Below are 18,716 nucleotides of genomic sequence, written 5' to 3'. Positions count from 1 at the left end.
AGTGGTGTGTTCCTAGGCCTTGCTTGGCTGAGCCTCGTGAGAGGAAAATGAAACTGCCGCTTGAATGCCTGTCCCTTAGTGCAGCGCGCAGGGCAAATCCTGCAGCACTTGATGAACATGCAGGGAAGAGGGAGGAGCTGGTTCTTCCGATCCCAGAGGCAAAGGGTTGCTGGGCCCCCTAAGAAACATGCGCAAATCTCACTGCTTGCCTTTCCTCGCCTATGCCCTTCCCTCACCAGGTTTCTCAGGGCTCTGTGAGCTTCCCCAGGGACACTGCAGGTGCTGGGGCTGCACCTTCCTGCCATGGCCTTCCTATTGGATCCTACAAGGGCCTTTACTCCTCGCCCTCTCCTGCAAGCTGGCAATAGGGGTGACATGTTTTCAGAGGTGGCAACTGTTTGCCTGTGATCCTCTGGAAAGGTAAGAGTCTACCTGGGCCCCATTCAAAGAGAGCACATAGGATCCTGGGCTTTCCTCCAAATACAGCTGTATTCTCTTTTCTGCCTTACCGCTCGTATTCATGGTTTGAGTGTTTGGGAGCAGAGCAATGCCATTTCTGTGCGTCTTTGTGCCATTTTTAAGGCCAGTACTGTTCTTCCTATCACAGTCCATTTTGCTCTCTTGCCCAACCAGCCCCCTCTCCCTTTTCTCTACTTGAAGACATTCAGCTTCTGCGCACAGAGGACCATTGCGCGAACCCCCAGCAGCCTCTGGTCTCACTTTAGCACTCCTCTAACTCATTGCTCAGAGCTGCACAGCCATCCTTCACAGCACCTCCTTCCCCTCTCAGTCCCCAAATCCACCAGGATTCAGTGCAGCACTCCCAGTGAGTTCACGGATAACCATTTGCATGCCATGTCTCATCCACGCTCCCCCATTCGGATGAATGAAACCTTAATGACAGCCCAAGCTGGGAAACTACATTGATGATGGCACAGAGGGCAGCCCCTGAGGGAGGGCAACTCCCTGACAGCTCCTCTCACTCATTCAACCCTGCCGTAAGCGCTGCGCATTACACCCAGACACAGAGGACCAAAACAGCCAAGGACTCGCACCATTCTAGCTCACCATTTTTATTATTCTATTCGGAATATGCATCTGAAGTACAATATCCCTGTTGGTAATGAAAGCACACGCACTTGGAATGATCGGCTTGGGGTAAATCCCGGGGAATGCAGATATCTGAGGAAGAGTCATAATCACCATCTGAGGTGTTCTGGCATGTAGGCTGAAATGAACTTTCTGAATTTGTGGCATTAAATAACTGGGAAAGCTCTGTTGCAAAGTTCACCGGAAGGCGACTGGAGCTGCTGTTCAGATTTTCATTTTCTAGGGTGAGCTCATCCTTTTCGCTGTCACTCCCTGGTTTTGCTCTGCCTTCCTCTATGCTTGACTCCCCTCTGTTGGAGGCAGCGGCAGGGTTAGCTGGTACCGCTTCTCTGCAACAACGAGAATGGCTTTCAGGAAAGAGCACTCACTGCTAGGAAGGAAGAGTCTGCTTAGGAAAGCTAACAGCAGACGTCTCAACAGAGTCCTCTCAACAGCTCACCAGGCACTCCACAACACTATCCCTACACATGCTTTGTTGCTAAAACACAGAAAATAGAAAGAACGTCGGAAAAGAACAACTCACTGCTTTCTCTTCCTCAGCCAGAAAGCGACTATACACGTCAGCAGGACGACAAACAGTACGGAACCCAAGACTGCGGCACTCAGGACCAAACGCTGCTTTTGTCGGCCTTTAGGAGCTGCAGCCTCGGCATCTTTGCCACCACCAAGACCTGGAGGAAAGGAGACAATCCCATACATCCCTGGGTTCTGCAGGACTGATAATCTCAGTGTGTGGTTGGGATTCCCAGGCAATTTTACATCCCGTGTTGTTACTGTCACTAATTCTGGCCTCTTGGCACCGGTGGACAAGAAAGTTCATCGACACTTCTCATGGGCAAGAGCCCACTGGCCGGTGAAAGTCTGAACCAGTGCTACCCCAAACTGTGCTGGCAGCGCTCCCCAGGCCAGCAGGCAGAGCGGGCTCCTCTGTGTCTGCCTGTGGCCAAGGAGACACCTGAACCTGGCTCTCTCCCTTTGCCCTTTCTCCCACACAGGCACCACCTCCCCTTCCTCTGCCCTCTGCTCTTCCAAACACAACTCGCATGCTCCACGTTTCCAGGACTCATCTCTCACTTAGGCATCCCCGCAAGACTGCTCAGTACCTCGGTGCACTGGAAAAAAGGAGTATTTCCTGCCGTGGGGGGCTTCTCCAGGCTGTGACACGCTTGGAAGCTCTATGAAGAATCAGAGAGAGGGAAAGCCTCAGCACTGCTCGGGCACACAGCATGCAGAAGGACGGACAAGCTTCCCTCCTGCCCGACCCCTGAATCAGGGCATCGCTTTGGGCCTCCTTTCACAGCAGGGATCCCACTCGGTGCACCTTTTGTGCTTAGGGCCTCGAGGGATTCCCTGCAAGTTCTGAGATGCGGACACGGCAGGAGATCGAGTGGATTAGGAGTCGTGTTTGTTAACATGTGCTCAGTGGGGTCAAAACCGCCTCAGTCCCCACGTGGCAAAGCTCCGAAATCCCTGGGAGCTGCGTGGTGTGGGAAGGGAGGCTACCTCACAGGACCCACAAAGGTTTATATGCACATCTCTGACACACTCATTGCAATAACTTCCACACACCAGAGACAAAAGTCATCTTCAGAAAGCCGCTCTCGCCTTGCTGTAGAACACTTCCGATGCCCTAGTACTTCAAAATTTGCCCACTGGCACGATGTGCAGTAGTGGGTGCCATGAGAAGATCAAAAACCACTTGGCCACACCAAGCACCCTGGGACACATCGCTGAAGCCCTCCCAAATCCCTCTTGGCTCTTTTGCATCTAGCAGCGTCGGCCAAGGACGTAAGCTACATGGCCCACGAATCAAATAGTGAAAAATCCTGCTCATTCCTGGAAGGGAATCAATCCTGACCACTTACCCCTGGCATGCCCCTGAGGCACAACAATGGCATCCAGATGAGAAGCTGGGAGGCCACTGCCTACAGGAACACCTGTAAGCAAACACAGACAAGTTTTCATTACAGGTTGCCACACTCTTCTGCAGAAGTGAACTGCAGTGACGGGAAGGGGAATGGGGACACGCACGCAGGTTAAGAGTCTCCCAGCTGCAGGAGGGCCAGGGACACTTGCTGCCTGGGACCTGGCGCCTCTCCAAATCCTCCGTCAATGCACTATCCAACACCCCGCAAGCACCCCCAGGACAAACACGCAGCCCCTTGGTGCTTTCTTCTGGGGAGGTCTCTAACGTACACCAAGGAAGCCAGAACTCTACAAACTGGGAACCTTTAGCACCGGAGGACAACAAGGGTTGTTTACATTCCTCATGCACAGAAGCCCACTGGCCAGTGCAAGACTCAACCAGCGCTACCCCTAACTCTTTCTCTGGCCTGCCAGCAGGGCACGGCTGTTGCAGACCTTGGCATCATCCGGAGGGCACAACAAAGCGAGAAAAGAAATGCTTATTTTTTCAGCTGAATATCTGCTGACTGCTCACCTCCACGATGTCCCGGAGTCACCAGTCCAGGCTCCAGAGCAGAAGAGGGATCTCCATCCGCTACGGCCACAGCTTCAACCAAACACACATGGGAACAGTTCCCGTTATATATATGTTGCCATATACTTCTGCAGATTTGTACGGGTACAAACTGAAGCCTGCACAGAGCTGCTGGGGGAAAGGATGCCCTGGAGTTCACGCAAGCTGTAACTCCACCCCAACAAGCCTGTGGCCTTTGCAGTAGGCACTGCGAGCAGCACAAAGCCTTCCCAAGGAAAAGCACACCGCGGCAGATAGCTGACGGCCTCCCAAGTCCCACTCTACTCTTGGGAGTGTCTGAGCAGCAGCCAAGGACTTACTCAGGTCTGTGCCATATGAAGAACATTTTCAAAGGTAAAAGCTTATTCTGTCAAGTGAATAAAGCTTGACTACTTACCCCGGGGATCCTCCCGAGGCACGAGAACTGGATACCGCCAAAAAGTTCGGTAACCATCGCCTATAGGCAGAGCACAAACCGAACGCATTGGTGACAAGGTTTCCTTACAAATTGGTACAAATTGCTCCACACAGCAGTTGCACTGAACGGAAGGGGGGCCAGGCAATGACGTGGGACATATTTGCAGGTTGAGAGTCTCAAAGGTGACAGGCGTCACCTTTTGCCTGGCACCTGGCAGCTCTCAAAGTAAAGGAATGCTCACAACTTACCCCTGGCATCCCTGCGAGGCTCAACAACTCTTGGACCACCTGAAGAGGAAGCACGATGTACAACTGCACATGAACTACATACTACAAAGGACGTTCTTATTCTTGCAGGTAAGGAAAAGGTGACTACGTACGCCTGGGAAGACCCCGAGCCTCAACAACGGGATCCAGGCGAGAACTGGGATAACCTTCAACCACAGCCTCATCTGTAACCAAACACACGTGGGAACAGTTCTCAGTACATACTTCCACATTCTTCTTCTGATTCGAATGGTGGTGAACAACAGGGAAAGGAAACAGGTGAACAGGGGGAAAGGGTGCCCTGGACTTCACACAAGCTGTAGGCTCAACCCCATCATGTCCCCTGGCTTTGCAGCAGGCACTGGAAGCAGCACAGCGTCAGAGCAGCTCACCAACAGCACTCTGCGTGCCAAAGCTCCCAGTGCAGATCTTGGAAGCCTTCCCAACTTCCCCTCTGCTCTTTTGTGGGTCTAGGAATTGGCCCAGGACTTAGTCAGTCCAACGTCACATGAACAAAATACCAAAAAGCAAAGGCTCCTTCTATGAAGTGAATCAACCTTGACCACTTACCCCTGGCATCCCTCTGATGCTCAAAAAGCAGATTCAGCTGAGAATCTGGAAGACCACTGCCTACAAGAACACAGACAAGCTGACATTACAGGCTGCAACATCCTCCTGCGGAAATCAAGCGCAGTGAAGAGAAGGGGACCACGGCAGCATGCACATGCAGGTGGAGAGACCCCTGCCGCAGAGGGAATGGGGAGACCTCCTGGCTGCCCCCTGGCACCTTTCAAAATCCCATCAAGGCGTGATCCCAGAGCCCCCAAGCACCCCCGGGACAAACACACAGGCCCTCGGCACCTTCTTGCAGGGAGCTCTCTAACGGACAGCACTCTGCAAAGGGGCAACCCTCAGCACCGGAGGACACGAAGGATCGTTTACCCTGCGCGGGCACAAGAGCTCCCCGGCCACCGAAAGGCCAAAGCGGCGGCAGGAAAGGCATGCTTCTGGTCTTGCCAGGGAAGGGAAGGTCAGGTCCCCCGAGGACTCACCTCCAGCATCTTCCCAAGCCTTCAGTCCTGCATCCGGCCAAGCACCAGCATCACCAGCAGCCACCGCTGGAACCACCCGCGGGGACAACAGCTCCCGTCACCCAGCGCCAGGCGCTGCTCCAGGCACAGCTCTCGCCCCCAGACCCCGGCGCCCCCAGCGCACCCCCCTCCCCGCGGCCCCACAAGCCTCGCCGAGCCGCTCCCGGCTCCCGGCCCCCGGCCCCCGCCGCCCCGCAGCCCGACAGCGCTTCCGGTCGCCCCGGCCGCTCGCCAGCCGGCCCCGCGGCCCCCAGGCTGCCTCCGTCGCCGCCCGCCCGCCCGCCCGCCCTACCTGGGCCCGGCGCTGCCCGCGGAGCAGCCCGGCTGTCCCGGGCACGCAGGGCCGCCAGGAGGCCGAGCAGCAGCAGCAGGCGGCACCCGGGGCCGGACGCCCCCCGCGCTCGCACCATGCTGCCCGCCGCCAGCAGCCGCCCGCCGCCGGCGCCCTCGAGCAACGCGCGCGGAGCGGCGTCTGCGGAACGCGGCGCGGCACAACGCACTGCACCGCCCCGCAGCCCAACGCAGCGCAGCGCAAAACACCGCACTGCCCCGCAGCACAACGCAGCACAACGCAACACTGCGCAGCGCAGCGCAGCGCGCGGCCCCTCTGTGAGCTCAGGGGCGCCCTCCGCGCGCCTCCGCGGGGGCGCAGGGGGCCGCGCACCCCCGCCGCGGCCCGCGCTCCCTCCGCGCGCCGGCGCCGGCGCCGCCCTGTGCGGGCAGTCCGGGCATGCTGGCGGCCGGGGGTGCTGCTGCCGCCCTCGAGGAGCCCCTCGGGGGCAGCCCGGCTCTCTGCCCACACGCTCGCGGCCCTGCGCTCGCCTCGCTGCTCGGCAGCTCCGCGCCAGCGCCTGCCGGATCCGGCCTCGCTCGCTGCTCTCCTTCCCGCCCCCGCTGCAGCCGCTCTGCTCCAGCGCCAGCGCCAGCTGCAGCTCTGCCCTTCTGGAGCTGGCCCAGGGGCAGCTGCTGACAAGTGGGGGGGCTCCAGTGCCAAGCCTGTGCCCCATCTCTCAGCCCCCGTCCAGCTGGGATTCAGAGTCCTCCATTCTTGCTGGCACCACTCCCTCTGCCCCCTTTGCTTTGGGACCAACATTTCAGGCCTCCTTGGGCTTTGCGCAGCACCCAAAGCAAGCAGAGCTCTCCTGGTCCTGTGCATTTCCCTCAGTGCTCCTGGTGGCTTTTGGTGCTCTCTCTCAGCAAGGAGGAGGTCCTGACACACTCACATGTATCCTGACACCAGAGGCTGGACTTTGTGAGCATGGCTTGTGTGTCTTGCCACCCTCCCTTCTTTATGTCAAAGAGGGTCACAGGCCACTTGTGGATGGATTTGAGGCGCTCATAGGTGCAGTGTGGCTGGAAGAAATGCTGTAGCCTGTGATTATGGCCTGGCTCTAGTCATGGCTGTGTGCTATTTCCCAGCTAACAGTTGCCCTCAGGAACAGCAGTTATCAGTACCTCTCGCTATTGATGCCTGTCGATAGGCATGGACCTCAGCAGGCACCGATGCCCCTCCATATCAAGAGGCATCGATGTCGATAGGCATTGATGCCTACAGAGAGCAAAAGCAGTGCGACAGCAAAAGCTACAGATGCCTGTTGAGATCGAGAGGTATCGATGCCAATCTATAGCTGTTCTTCCCTCATGATACGGATGGAAGTCGATAGTCATTGAGGCATCTTGATGTTGAGAACGGTCAACGTTGATAGTTGTCATGCCTCCCCTTGCCTCTGGTTCTGCCAAGGAGCCATTGCAGCTGTCTCCCCCTGTCACCTCACACATAGCAGGGGAACGATCCCATTTGTTTGGGAGGGTAGTGCTTTGAGACCCAGAGCCTGAACATCTTTCCGTGAGAAGTGCTGCTTTCGGGAATGGTTTTCCTAGTGCTTACCTGGCTGAGCCTCGTGGGAGGAGCCTGCCGCTTGAATCCCTGTCCCTTAGTGCAGTGTGCAGAGTGAATCCTGCAGGACTTGATCAACATGCAGGGAAGAAAGAGGAGCTGGTTCTTCCGATCCCAGAAGCAAAGGGTTGCTGGCCCACCTGAGACACATCCTCAAATCTCACTGCTTGCCTTTCCTGTTCAGTGCCCTTCCCTCATCAGGTTTCTCATGGCTCTGTGAACTTCCCCAGGGACAGTGCACATGGTGGGGCTGCACTTTCACATGGCATTCATATTGGACCCTAGGAGGGACTTTATTCCATTCCCTCTCTTTGAAGCTGGCAACAGGGTTGAAAAGTGTTTTCAGAGTGAGCAACTGGTTTACATTTGCGCTCCAAGTCTCATGGGCACTCCTCCATTCTCATGAAGGAAACCTTAAGAACAGCCCAAGCTGGGAAACCATGTGGATGGTGGTGTCCCTTGATGGAGGGCAACTATCTCACAGTTCCTCTCACACATCCAGCCTGCCGTAAGGGCTGTGCGTTACATCCACACAGAAAGGACCAAAACAGCCAAGCACTCACGCTATTTTAGCCCAACATTTTTGTTATTCTATTCGGAATATGCACTGGAAGTTAACTTGAGCTGTTGTGGAGATTTTCATTTTCCATGGCAAGCTCATCCTTTTTTCTTACTCTTCCTGAATGGGCTCTTCCTTCCTCTGGACTTGGCTCTTCTCTGCTGGAGGCAGTGGCAGTATTGGCTACTCTGAACAGCTAACCAGGCCCTCCACGATACTATCGCTACACCTGCTTCATTGCTAAGAGCAGGCATCTGATAAAGAAGGTCAGAAAAGAGCAACTCACTGTTTTCTCTTCCTCTGCAGTGAGGTAACTATACAAGTCAAACTGTGTGTCTGCCTGTTTCCGTTATGAAGTCCAGCAGACCTGCTTACCAGGTCACTTATGGAGACCTCAGAAGATCTTGGATGCAGTCTGACCTGAGGAAGAACTGTAGCCTGTGATTCTGGGAGGTTGTCTCAGTCTGGCAGACTGGGAGAGCAGCTTTACAAAGAGAAACTTCTTAAGCTGAAAAGGAGAGGGGGCAGGGGAGAAAGGGAAACTGCCTGCTACTGCCCCATCCTTCTCCATTCCCTTGCAGCAACCTTCTCTGAGGCCTTCCCACTGTCCCCTGTCTGCTGCAAGGAACAAGCCTCAGGGAGGCACCCTTCTGCTTTCCCATTTTTCCCTTCCCTCATTCCCTGTGCTCTTGCTTAGCTAAGGACAGAAGAGGCTAGGACAGGAGGAGCAAACGCTGGAGGAGAAACTGGAGAGTCTCAAGCGTAGCGGCTCTGGTGTGCTCAGAAGGGATTGGGACTTCCCGAGCCCACTTTTCAGCTGAGAAAATTGTAGGATGTCTAAGTAAGTGTACTGGCTCAGTCTTGACCTCTTTCACCTAGCTACGTTTCTCTTAGGAAAAATCGGTATGGAGGGAAACACTTCTTTGTGGCACGGCAATGTTTTCAAAGATAGAGCTATGTGTTTAGAATTAGGACTTTTTTGGCTCATGGGAGCAGAGGGGCAAAGCAGAAACTTCAGCGGCCATGGTTAGCCTTGCTTGTATCAGTTTTGCACAGCTTTGGTGTCACAGGACTACAGCTACTAGAGGCATGCATTCTGGGTCTTTTCACCCCTGTCCCTCTTCACACAAAACCCAAAGCAGTAACTCCTCGAATGGCATGCGAGCTTCTCTTCTCCATCCGTTGCTCATCTGTTCTGAGTGGAAGTGGCTAATGTTCAAGCTCCTTGCTTGTCTTTCCCTCCACTAGTGTAAGCAAGTCTTTTGCTTCTTCCTTAATTCTCAAGGCTACATCATGATCAAGAGGTAATGATGCCTATCAATAGGAATTGATATCTGTAGAAGTTGTTCCCTGAAGATACTTATAGAAATCAATACTCATTGAGGCCTCTCAGTATTGAGAACCGTCAGTGTTGATAGTCATTGATGCATGCTGAGAGCACAGTCGGTCTGAGAGTGACAGCTATAGATGTCTGTCTAAACGGAGAGATGTCAATATTGATAGGGATTGGAACTGACAGGCATTGATACCTCTCAATATCAAGAACTGATGTCGATAGGTGTCGATGCCTACCGATAGCAAAATCAGCCTGAAACCAAGAGCAGACAATTAAAGAGCATTAAAGTAAAGACCATGAAAGTAAACAACTATAGGATTCCATTTTTTTCTGCTTTTTTCAGCTTTCTTTCTATCAGTAGAGTATGTAATACACATTCTAGATACTGGTTTTGTAAACATTGCTACATCACCTTGAAACCCTTAGGAATAAATTAGTCAAACTGCTGATAATACAAAATAGCAAGGGACTTTTCGAAGGCAGAAGATGGAAAGAAAAATATCAATGCAGTTATTAGTTGGAAGAATTTAAACTCTAAAGTTTCTTGCATACTGGGAAGACTTGTTGTACTAAGACTCTTGTTTTCAAAATGTGTAATTGGCACTTAAGGAGCAAAAATATTCAGTATAGAAATTAGTAAACTAAATGGTCTTATTTTGAGGAAATGAGGTGGAATGAAACATACTTTCTGCTGCAGAATAGAATCATTTACCAGAGAGGTATGAGTTGGATAAATCTGACATGTAGAAGGACCTTCCTCTCAGTCCAGGTAGATAGAAATAGAGATTTTAATACTGTAAACTGATATTCAAAGGGAATTCTGTGATCATATACAGGTGTATATACTACATGGAGCCTACATGTATCTTGGGCCAATTGATCTTGTCTTAAAGGTCAAAAGAGGAGAAGCATAATCATATGATAGGAAGCTGGTCCAGAGCTGCTTGATGAGCTATTGGAAAATGGGCAGTGTCTTGGAGCTAATGCAAATGAAGCCTATACTCATTCAACCCTGTGCTGTTTTGATGGATTTCAGTCTTTCTCTTTCTAGGAACTCAGAAACGATTCAAGCTGCAGTAATCTCTGTAAATTATCTTGAGCAAGAGAGGCATCAGGACAAATAAAAAAAGATGAACCGAAGTCCAATAAGGATGGCTCGATTTGGGACTTATACTTTACTCACTATCAGACCTACTCAGTGGGATATATATTCCCAGCAAAACAGTTTATTGCCTCTAATTTCAATCAGATGAGAAAAAATCTGCCTCTGCCCTACTTCTGTAAGAGACTGCACATTTTCAGTACAGGTGTGCTATCAGTAAGACCATTTCTTTTGGAAACTGCAGTGCTTGCTGGGATTCTCTGCAGCCAGACAAACTAGATCTGTGGATAGCTTTCCTTAGCCCTAAAATAGAATGCCCAATAGTTAGACAAATAAGTCTGAGTTTGTCACGCAACAAATGCTTTATAGTCAGTGCAGAAGAACTTTGGGATGGCAATTCATCTTCTCAGATAAGCACTTTCAGAGAGTAGTTAATCTGACCTACCTCAGCTGTCTGTTTTTCTTTTAACTATAAAGTCAGCCCAGGGTGATGAACTCAGATTTAGAAATCAAAATTTTAGCTGGCCAAAGCTGAATTTCTAAAGCTGCTTTAAGTGAATCTCACTTTTTATGAGGAACTGTTTATCACTGATGGTTTATTTCCAGAAGTACCATGTGTGTAGTAAGTGTTAAATGAAACCACACAGTGCATGTCATAAAGAACTGACTTACATTTGACGAACAGCTGAGCCTCATCAGTTTACACACACATTAAAGAGATGCGCACTATAACAACTGAACTTTAAACAGCTGTCTGAATTATACTCACAATGAATTGTTAATTATGAAGGTGATGTACATTTAAATAGACGAATAAGATACATAAATAACTGTGGATCGTACTTTGAAAGAAATCCACTAAAAGTCTTATTTGGGCATATGAGAGGAGCTCTCATTTTAAATAGTGCTGTAATATAAGGCAAACATAACAATTTTTTGAATAATTAAACTGGAGAGTGACCAATTTTTAAATTAAACTGATTTTCTTTTTAAATAATTTGCTTTGAAGTTCCTCTCTCTCTTTATTCCACACCTATTTACACACCAAAGGATTAAACAGCAAATAGTATATTAGAAAACAGCAAGAAAGCAGTCAGCTGCCATGAATGTAAAGGAAGCATACAAGAGAAAGCCCCAAAACCCCAGAATGTAAATGAAACCAAACTTATGAGCAAATAAAACAAAATATGTCTTCCATATAGTGCAACTGCACTTTGTCAGATTGTCTGTGCACCTCTCCCTGTTGTGGTAGAACACTGAAATACTTTCTGCTGGTGGGCTGTTGGAGACTGACTCACTGCACACTCAGCATGGCTCAGAGGCTGAAGAATATGATAGACGAGACGGGGAACCGTGCAAACAGGCCCAGAACATCTAAAGAACATAACTTGGCTGTCTCCAGGTGGCCCATGATCTGCTTGCTATCCTGCCAAGCAACTGCACCAACAACTCCCTGTGATAATGTTGATCTTCTCATGGCAGCCTTGTAGGAAAGTGTTGTTTCCTAATCACACAGTCATGTTCGCTGTTTTCTACTGCCACGTTTGCTTCCATTTCCACCGCATCTTTGTGCTAGTAACCACGTTTTGGCAGCCCTACTCCTGCCTCCGCCTTCTGGCAAAGGCCCATACCCTATGCAGCAGGTCATTCCTAGCCGCCTTCTTTTGCTGTGGGAACTCTGGACCCTCCAAGGGGATGTTAGTAATGACTGCTTCACCTCTTCCAGGAGACAGGACCCACAAAACCAAGGGAGAGAGATCATTATTCTTCTGTTGGGGTTAAAAGTAGAACTTACACCTCTTTAACTTTCTGAGTCATTGGAGAGCAGACATTGTAGATTTTCCCTCCTGGTACTTACAGTCATTCCTTCCTGCACTGGTGCTGCAATATTCCATATTTCTCTCCAGGAAGACAATAGCAGGGAGGATTAATGACCATGTGGAGTTAGTTGACAATAAAGGCATAGCTGAAAGACGTTTGCTCTGCTGAGAGTGTTTGGGATTCCTGCTGAACTAAAAGCTCTCCTGAAAGTTATCCTGGCAGTGGGACAAAATCTGGGCCAGTACAAACCTGACACTAAGGTGGGATACAGCAGAACAGAACTACCACATATGTGATAGTGTCTCTGTAACCTTGACTTTTTCCCCATGGTACCAGATTGCTATGAGTAACTTTGACAGTGCCTTGAGCTTAATACCACTAGAGGTCAGGCAGTGTACTTATTATCTAAGCTGCTTTTGAAAAGTCCTCAAATATTCCACATCTAGTAGATATATTTGTACTAACTGTATTTGCAGACATAGCTTTGGCCTGCTAAATGTCACTGTTTTGTATGCCTAAAATAACCTGTGACACAATAAACCACCCTATCTCTTCTATTGCCCAAACTTGGAACATATCTTGAAGAGCGTACAACTGGGGAAGGATGAGAAATGGAGAATATGCAAATAGGATTAGCATTAAAAGCCTTCTTTAAGAATGAAATATCCTACCTACTAGAATAAGGAATAAATAAGGAAAGGCAGTCCAATGTAACATCAAATGCTTCATTACAATAGCAAAAATGGTGGCTTGTGTCTGACTTGACTACTGTGATGTTGATTCCTGTAAGACATCTAACTTGGACTGTTCCTATATTTGGCATAGAGCTCAAGATAATATTGACTGCATCTTGAAGCAGTCCACAACTGCCCTCTGTCTTTTGATTTAAACCTTTTTGGTGTCTTTCTTTCCCCTCTGTACCTTTGGCCAGTAACCTAGCAGTAAACCAAATAAAAACATTCCTATCTGTATCATCCACATCCAGCTCTGTGTTGAACAGGCATGCTTTTAGGGAGCTGTCAGACTTCAGATTCTGTCACAGGTTGACCCAGCCACACTGTAGTCATTAATCTCGGTAGACACAGAGCTGTTGTGAGAGGGCTCAACTGTTGGATCCAGCGTGTTTTCCTTTAGAGCTTGCCATTGGTATTAGTCAGGGTCCATCAGGCACACTAATACTTGTGCAATGCCACTGCCCTCACCAGCCCAAGTCTGCTTATTCTTGGAAAAGACCAACCAGCTCCCAGTATTACTATTACCTGATCTTATTCTGCACTTGTATTTGGTCATTGTCTTTGAGCTAGGCAGCTCCTTCTGCCTCCTTAATTCAAGTTTTTCTCAAGCTGTGGGGAATTTGCTGCGTGTGGAGCCTTTTTAGAAATATGTCTCCAAATTTCCTACATGATCTGTCAGACCCTGTAAGATGAGAAGAATAATAGCCAATCAGTTGTTTAGTTTCCACAGTAGTAAAAATTTACAATGAAATTGTCTTCATCCTTTTGAAGTGCCATCCTCTTAGACTTTTGCCAGACTTGGAAACACTGGAGGTAAGTACTGTTACTGAGCTAGATATCACTGGCCAATTAACTGACATTCTGTCACTCTGTTAGTCAGAAGTTTATTATCTATGTACAAGATCATTTAGATTATACAAACTGACTGTATTAGTATATTGTTAATAATTCAGCATTTTAAGCAGAGGAGAGCCTAAGGAAATATAGCAGGCAAGTTACAACTTCTTACCAAGCTCCTAGGCATCTTCTAGAATTGCAGAGCACAATGTACAGCATGATGGAGCCATTTATCACCCAGGACTCTTCCTAAGAGGATGTTTTACGAGCTAATATTTACAGGGGAGCTTGTTTTCTTGTAGAAGTAACTAGAAGTTTCCTGATTTTTTCCAGAACAAGAACTGGAATAAATAGATTCAGATATAGGTTCCTAAACTAGATTTATTCTTTTTCTTTCATACGTCTAGCTGTGCCTTTGTGCTACCTTCAGGTGAAGCCAAGATACTTAGCATAACTTTAGTTATGAAGATTCACTTTCCAACCTATGCAATGCCTACAGGCATGGCATACTAAGTGTAATCAAGATTTAATCAAACATCATTTTCACTTTCTGTTTCTCTATGAAGAACAAAACAGCAGGCTTTTCCAATGAAGCTTTGTCAAAAGATTTGATAAAACCGCACAAATATAAAATAGAAATATTTTATTCCAAAACTTGAATGCTACAACACCGTACCCATGTATTTTCCCACCTTTCTTCCTTTGTGCTTTAGAACTGCATCTTAAGAAACCTTCCCAGTTCATAGACATTGTTTCTGGTAGTGGCCAGCTGAGAACTGACAGCACACAACATGCATTTGCATGTTTGCAATTTGGATTGCAAACATGCAAATAGTTTGCATAGGCCTAGACAAGACTTATTTTGCACAAAAGGAGGTCAAATTATAATCCACGTATCTCAAACAAGGCTCATTTGCTCTTTTCCAGAGTCCTTTCAGATCCTTCTGGTACCAGATGAGTCCTGGCGCTAGGATATTCACTAGTTTCAATATTAGGGAGGATGTGGCAGGGAGTGATGAGAGCAGACCAGTGATCACTGATCACTTCTTTAAGCAATTCTAACATTGAAAGCCATAACCATGATTTGCACTGCCAAAGGTTAATGAACTACCTTCCTATGAGGAATAAGGGGAAACCTGCTTTGTTCCTGGTAGAACAGTACCCCTGGAAGTTACATACATCTAGAAGTGGAAAGCAAACTATTTGGGCATGAGGGAGATAGCACGGTATCCTTCTTCTGCTAAAACTTTCAGTCGTATCCCCCTCAGGTGCTTTTAAAGTTTACTGTGCTATAAAAGCTGAGATGTGGCTGTATTGGGAGTAACAACATTTGTACCTTGCAAATAGCATTGAACAGCTTTTATTATAGCTAGACTTTCATCTGTTGGACAGGCTAATGTTGATTTCTACATCTGCACTGGCAAAAAATGACAGTTTTGAGATTTTCACTGACATACAGAAATCCCTGACTATTGTTAGCTCTTGCAGCAAACTGGAGAATCAAACAAAATCCTTTTTGAATCAAAATACGACATGTTCTTTGGAATTTAATTGCAGAACACTTAGTTGTCTTTAAACACACATCTGCAATGAGGCATGTTTTCTGGGATCCAAGGATGCTGGGATGTTCTATGCCGACACAGGAGGGTAGCCCACAAGGCAAGCCAACTATTGCCAGAGTTGGCAGTAGGTTCAAAATGGGTTTCCATTTTGAAAACGCAGTGACAGGAGGTTTTGGCTTAAGTGGGAATAAAAGAGAAAGAAAGGGAGGAGGTAAGGACAGTGGCCAACACACTAGCAGCTGCAAGTTTAATTTGTCTTGCTAATCGACTTGTTCCTGCATCATGGATGAATGTGGGGCGGGCTGATCTGTGTCTCACTCTATGATGTTCTGGTCAGAATCCTGTGCATCAAAGAACTCTTGTAAGAAGGTATCAGGAACACAGTTCTTAATATCCCTTTGTGCATTGGCTGTATGCAAATGCACATATTTATTAGCTTTTAATACCAAAATCCTCCTGAATCCCTTCCTGTATTGCTGAACTTTGTTTAATGACTAGATTTTGTCCTTTGCTACCTCTAAATGCCATCTCATAGCTTTAGTTGTGAGTCTCTGATGCTTCTATTGTGATCTTGCTTGGCATTGTCTTAAATTTCCCTACGCACATCCTTGCCTCTGCCACTGGAACCCAAGGATACTGCAGCATGGCCTCTCCAACAGCGAGCCTCCACCTGGGACCAGTTAAAAATATAGCAAGTAGGAACAAAGCAGAACAAAATAACAGTTTTGCCAAGCAGACAGGCCGACTTTTGGAACATAAATGTACAGAGCCTGTCTCTGTGGTGGCTTTAAGCAGAGCAAACATCCAGGTACCACCCAGTAGTAGTGAACACAAAGACAGCTGCGTGCAAACAGCATGAGCATAGGAAAGTAGCTGGAGACCTGCCAAAAAAAAAGTTTGGAGCACAACTGCAGAAACATTAGAGTGACGAAGCTTACCTCGAGGTGAAATTGTGGATGTGCCTAATGGACTGAAAATAACACAGCAATCTGCTAGCTATACTGCTGTAAGGAACTGACCGGTGTGAACACAGCTCTTTTACAAGGATGCAACCTGGTTTACAGTGGCGTATAGATAAGCTCCACCTGATACCACTTTTTAAAATCTTGATAACTGATTCTACCGTGCTATTCATGGACCGTGGTACCAATCAGTGAGCATAAGGTCAGCAAATTTTGGCCTGCAGGGACCAAACAGCATGTTGGTAAGCATGTATTAAATCCCCTGGCAATAACACATTAGACAAAGCACAGAGTTGTATGGGAAGACCTTAATTACATCACTATTAAATTTTGACCTCCTAAATGGACAGAAACAATCATATTCCCATTACCAATTTGTATATGTGATTTAGTCACTTCCACGTAGTGCCGGGTAAGGATGACTTGTACCAGATTTTATATGCAACAGTGGTGAAAATAAATCTTTTATTCAATAAAAGTAATTTGGAACCGTACCTACTGACGTATTGACTTCAATAGAGGTGTTCCTGTGATAAGACGACACTTGTGCAGAAGCTACAAGGGCAACATAGCAGTCAGAGCCAACCAAAAAGGGGGACATGGAGGTTTAAAGGTCACGCTAATGGGGAGCATGCCATACTACTGATGAGTGTTTCCTTCCACAGACAACATAGTTTGGATAAGAAAATGTAAAACTTGTCTATTACACACAATTATTTTAAAAAATGCCTAGATATTGCTCATTTTTGCCTAGAGAGTGGGATGCATAATGTATAATGACCTACATGGATGTCGAAGGATAAAACACAAGTTATTGGTGGGAAATTTTGCAGAAAGAAACTTCCAAACCTGACAGTTTGCAGCTCAGCTGAGAGGGAGCTGAAATTGCAACACACACATAAATTGTTTTCTTAAAAAAGAGCCGGCATATACTTAGAAACAGACTCCATTCAGCACTGTCCAGCACATGATAGAGAAAAGAGAAGAAAGCCTACTATTGCTGTTCAGTTTTTATTTTACAGCTTTATCAGCATTACACATAATATTGCATGCCCGTAGTCTGATGTGAGGCCTGAAGATTATGTCCTAAAGATTTAGAAGTATAAGGCTGTCAGTGTACCAGAAATGCTAATTTTGAACATGAGATTCAACGTGAGACAGTCTGGAGGCAGTAATTTTTAATGATTCATGTAGGTTTAAGAGCTAGGTCTTTAGTGCAAATTAATGCTTTTCGTCCCTAGAAGGTTTACAAATGACGGCACTACGAAAGCAAACTTTCACTACTGCGCAATCAAATATTTACAGGTAATTGTATGTAATTATCCTGGAGTTTGAAGGCTGTTCAGGAGTTTGCATAAATGACATTTAGAAGGACTGCATATAAATAAAAATGTTGATTTAAATAGGTGGTATCTTGAAATGTTTCTGAAAAGGCTATGTAAGTTCTAGGTGAAGTTATGTTCTGAAACAGGACATAGCATGTATCAAAGCTTGAAGACTTGAAGACCTTCCAGATGGTGGCAGCTGGAGTGTAAAGGAAATGAGAAGGGAAAAAGACTAAGAGGAGATATTCAACATTATTGATGAACTATAAATACCTTATAGAGAATAATGCCTCAAACGAAAACCAAATATTGAGAAGACATAAATATTGCAATTCTAATCCCTCTATATTAGATCTCCTTCAATATATTTTGACTCTCCTAAACAAAGCATATGTGATAAGAAGAAATCTGAATTCACTGGCAGGAGGACAGAAAGCTGGAAAAGAGACTCTTGTAACTAGAAAACACCCCAATTAATACCTACACAAATGACTATGCAGTAACATTAAGATGACAGCACTAAAGGAGATAGGATCAGCTTTAGAACTAAACACATGGCCAAAGGTTTTCTGCTTTCTTTTTTATGCAAAATAATGGCTAGAATACAACTGTTAGAAGTTGGGATTGAAAATAATAGAAGCTGGGAGAAATGCTACAAAAGTGCCTATGTCAACACTGCTCACACCACCAGTGGAAAATGAGAGACTTTGTAGCAAAAGTCAAACAGTGCTCCAGAGCTCCTATTGAAGTTGATCAAAAAATACCTGAATTTTACAGCTTTTTGTAAAAACCCACACATTTGGATTGCTTGGAATTTCCTGGGTTTTGTTGGGTTTTTTTTCCCTTTTTTAAAAATAAGTTTTGCCAGTCATTAAAGAAAAAAGTTAAAGGAGAAATTTTTGATTTTGGTTTGTTTTTGAAAAGCAAAAAGTGACTTTCCTTTCCTTCCCCCACATCTGGATGATCTAAAAACAATAGGTAAATGCTCATTTTTCAGGAAAATAAAATTCAGATGAAAAATACTGACTTGTTCAGCTAGTTTCCTGCAATTGTCTTGCTTCCTAGAAAGAAATCTCCAGTAAGATGTATTTTGATGGAAAAATCCCATGATAGCAATTTGTATGTTCCATATCTGGGAAAAAACATACGGGAAAGCACTAGAACAATTCAGGAATCCCTGATTTTCAGTACAACTGTGCTTCTAACTCTTTTATGAG

General features: G+C 46.9%; 1 protein-coding gene across 1 annotated transcript; it reads right to left on the bottom strand.

Annotated features, from left to right (window-relative positions):
- Positions 1-1,073: 1,073 nt before the first annotated feature.
- On the bottom strand, positions 1,074-6,272 carry LOC135324760 (uncharacterized). The gene is made up of 11 exons (XM_064501651.1): positions 5,657-6,272; positions 5,326-5,391; positions 4,844-4,903; positions 4,387-4,458; positions 4,256-4,294; positions 3,987-4,046; positions 3,551-3,622; positions 2,976-3,047; positions 2,214-2,285; positions 1,634-1,781; positions 1,074-1,439 (listed from the first exon to the last, which is right to left on the bottom strand). Exons 1-11 carry the CDS (start codon positions 5,772-5,774, stop codon positions 1,082-1,084), a joined length of 1,137 nt encoding a protein of 378 aa, XP_064357721.1. The 5' UTR covers positions 5,775-6,272; the 3' UTR covers positions 1,074-1,081.
- Between the last annotated feature and the right edge of the window lie 12,444 nt (positions 6,273-18,716).

Source organism: Dromaius novaehollandiae, chromosome 1 (assembly GCF_036370855.1).
Source record: "Dromaius novaehollandiae isolate bDroNov1 chromosome 1, bDroNov1.hap1, whole genome shotgun sequence".
Lineage (NCBI taxonomy): Eukaryota > Metazoa > Chordata > Aves > Casuariiformes > Dromaiidae > Dromaius > Dromaius novaehollandiae.
The sequence above is the reverse complement of the archived record's forward strand: the minus strand, read 5'-3'. Positions and strand labels throughout refer to the sequence as shown.

Excerpts from the sequence above, each read along its gene's own strand:
- LOC135324760 (XM_064501651.1), bottom strand. The coding sequence starts at position 5,774 with ATGGTGCGAGCGCGGGGGGCGTCCGGCCCCGGGTGCCGCCTGCTGCTG. Across the intron at positions 3,623-3,986 it reads GCCTCGGGAGGATCCCCGGG|CTGTGGCCGTAGCGGATGGA; the intron begins GTAAGTAGTCAA and ends GTTTGGTTGAAG. Across the intron at positions 1,782-2,213 it reads CTTTTTTCCAGTGCACCGAG|GTCTTGGTGGTGGCAAAGAT; the intron begins GTACTGAGCAGT and ends CCTTTCCTCCAG.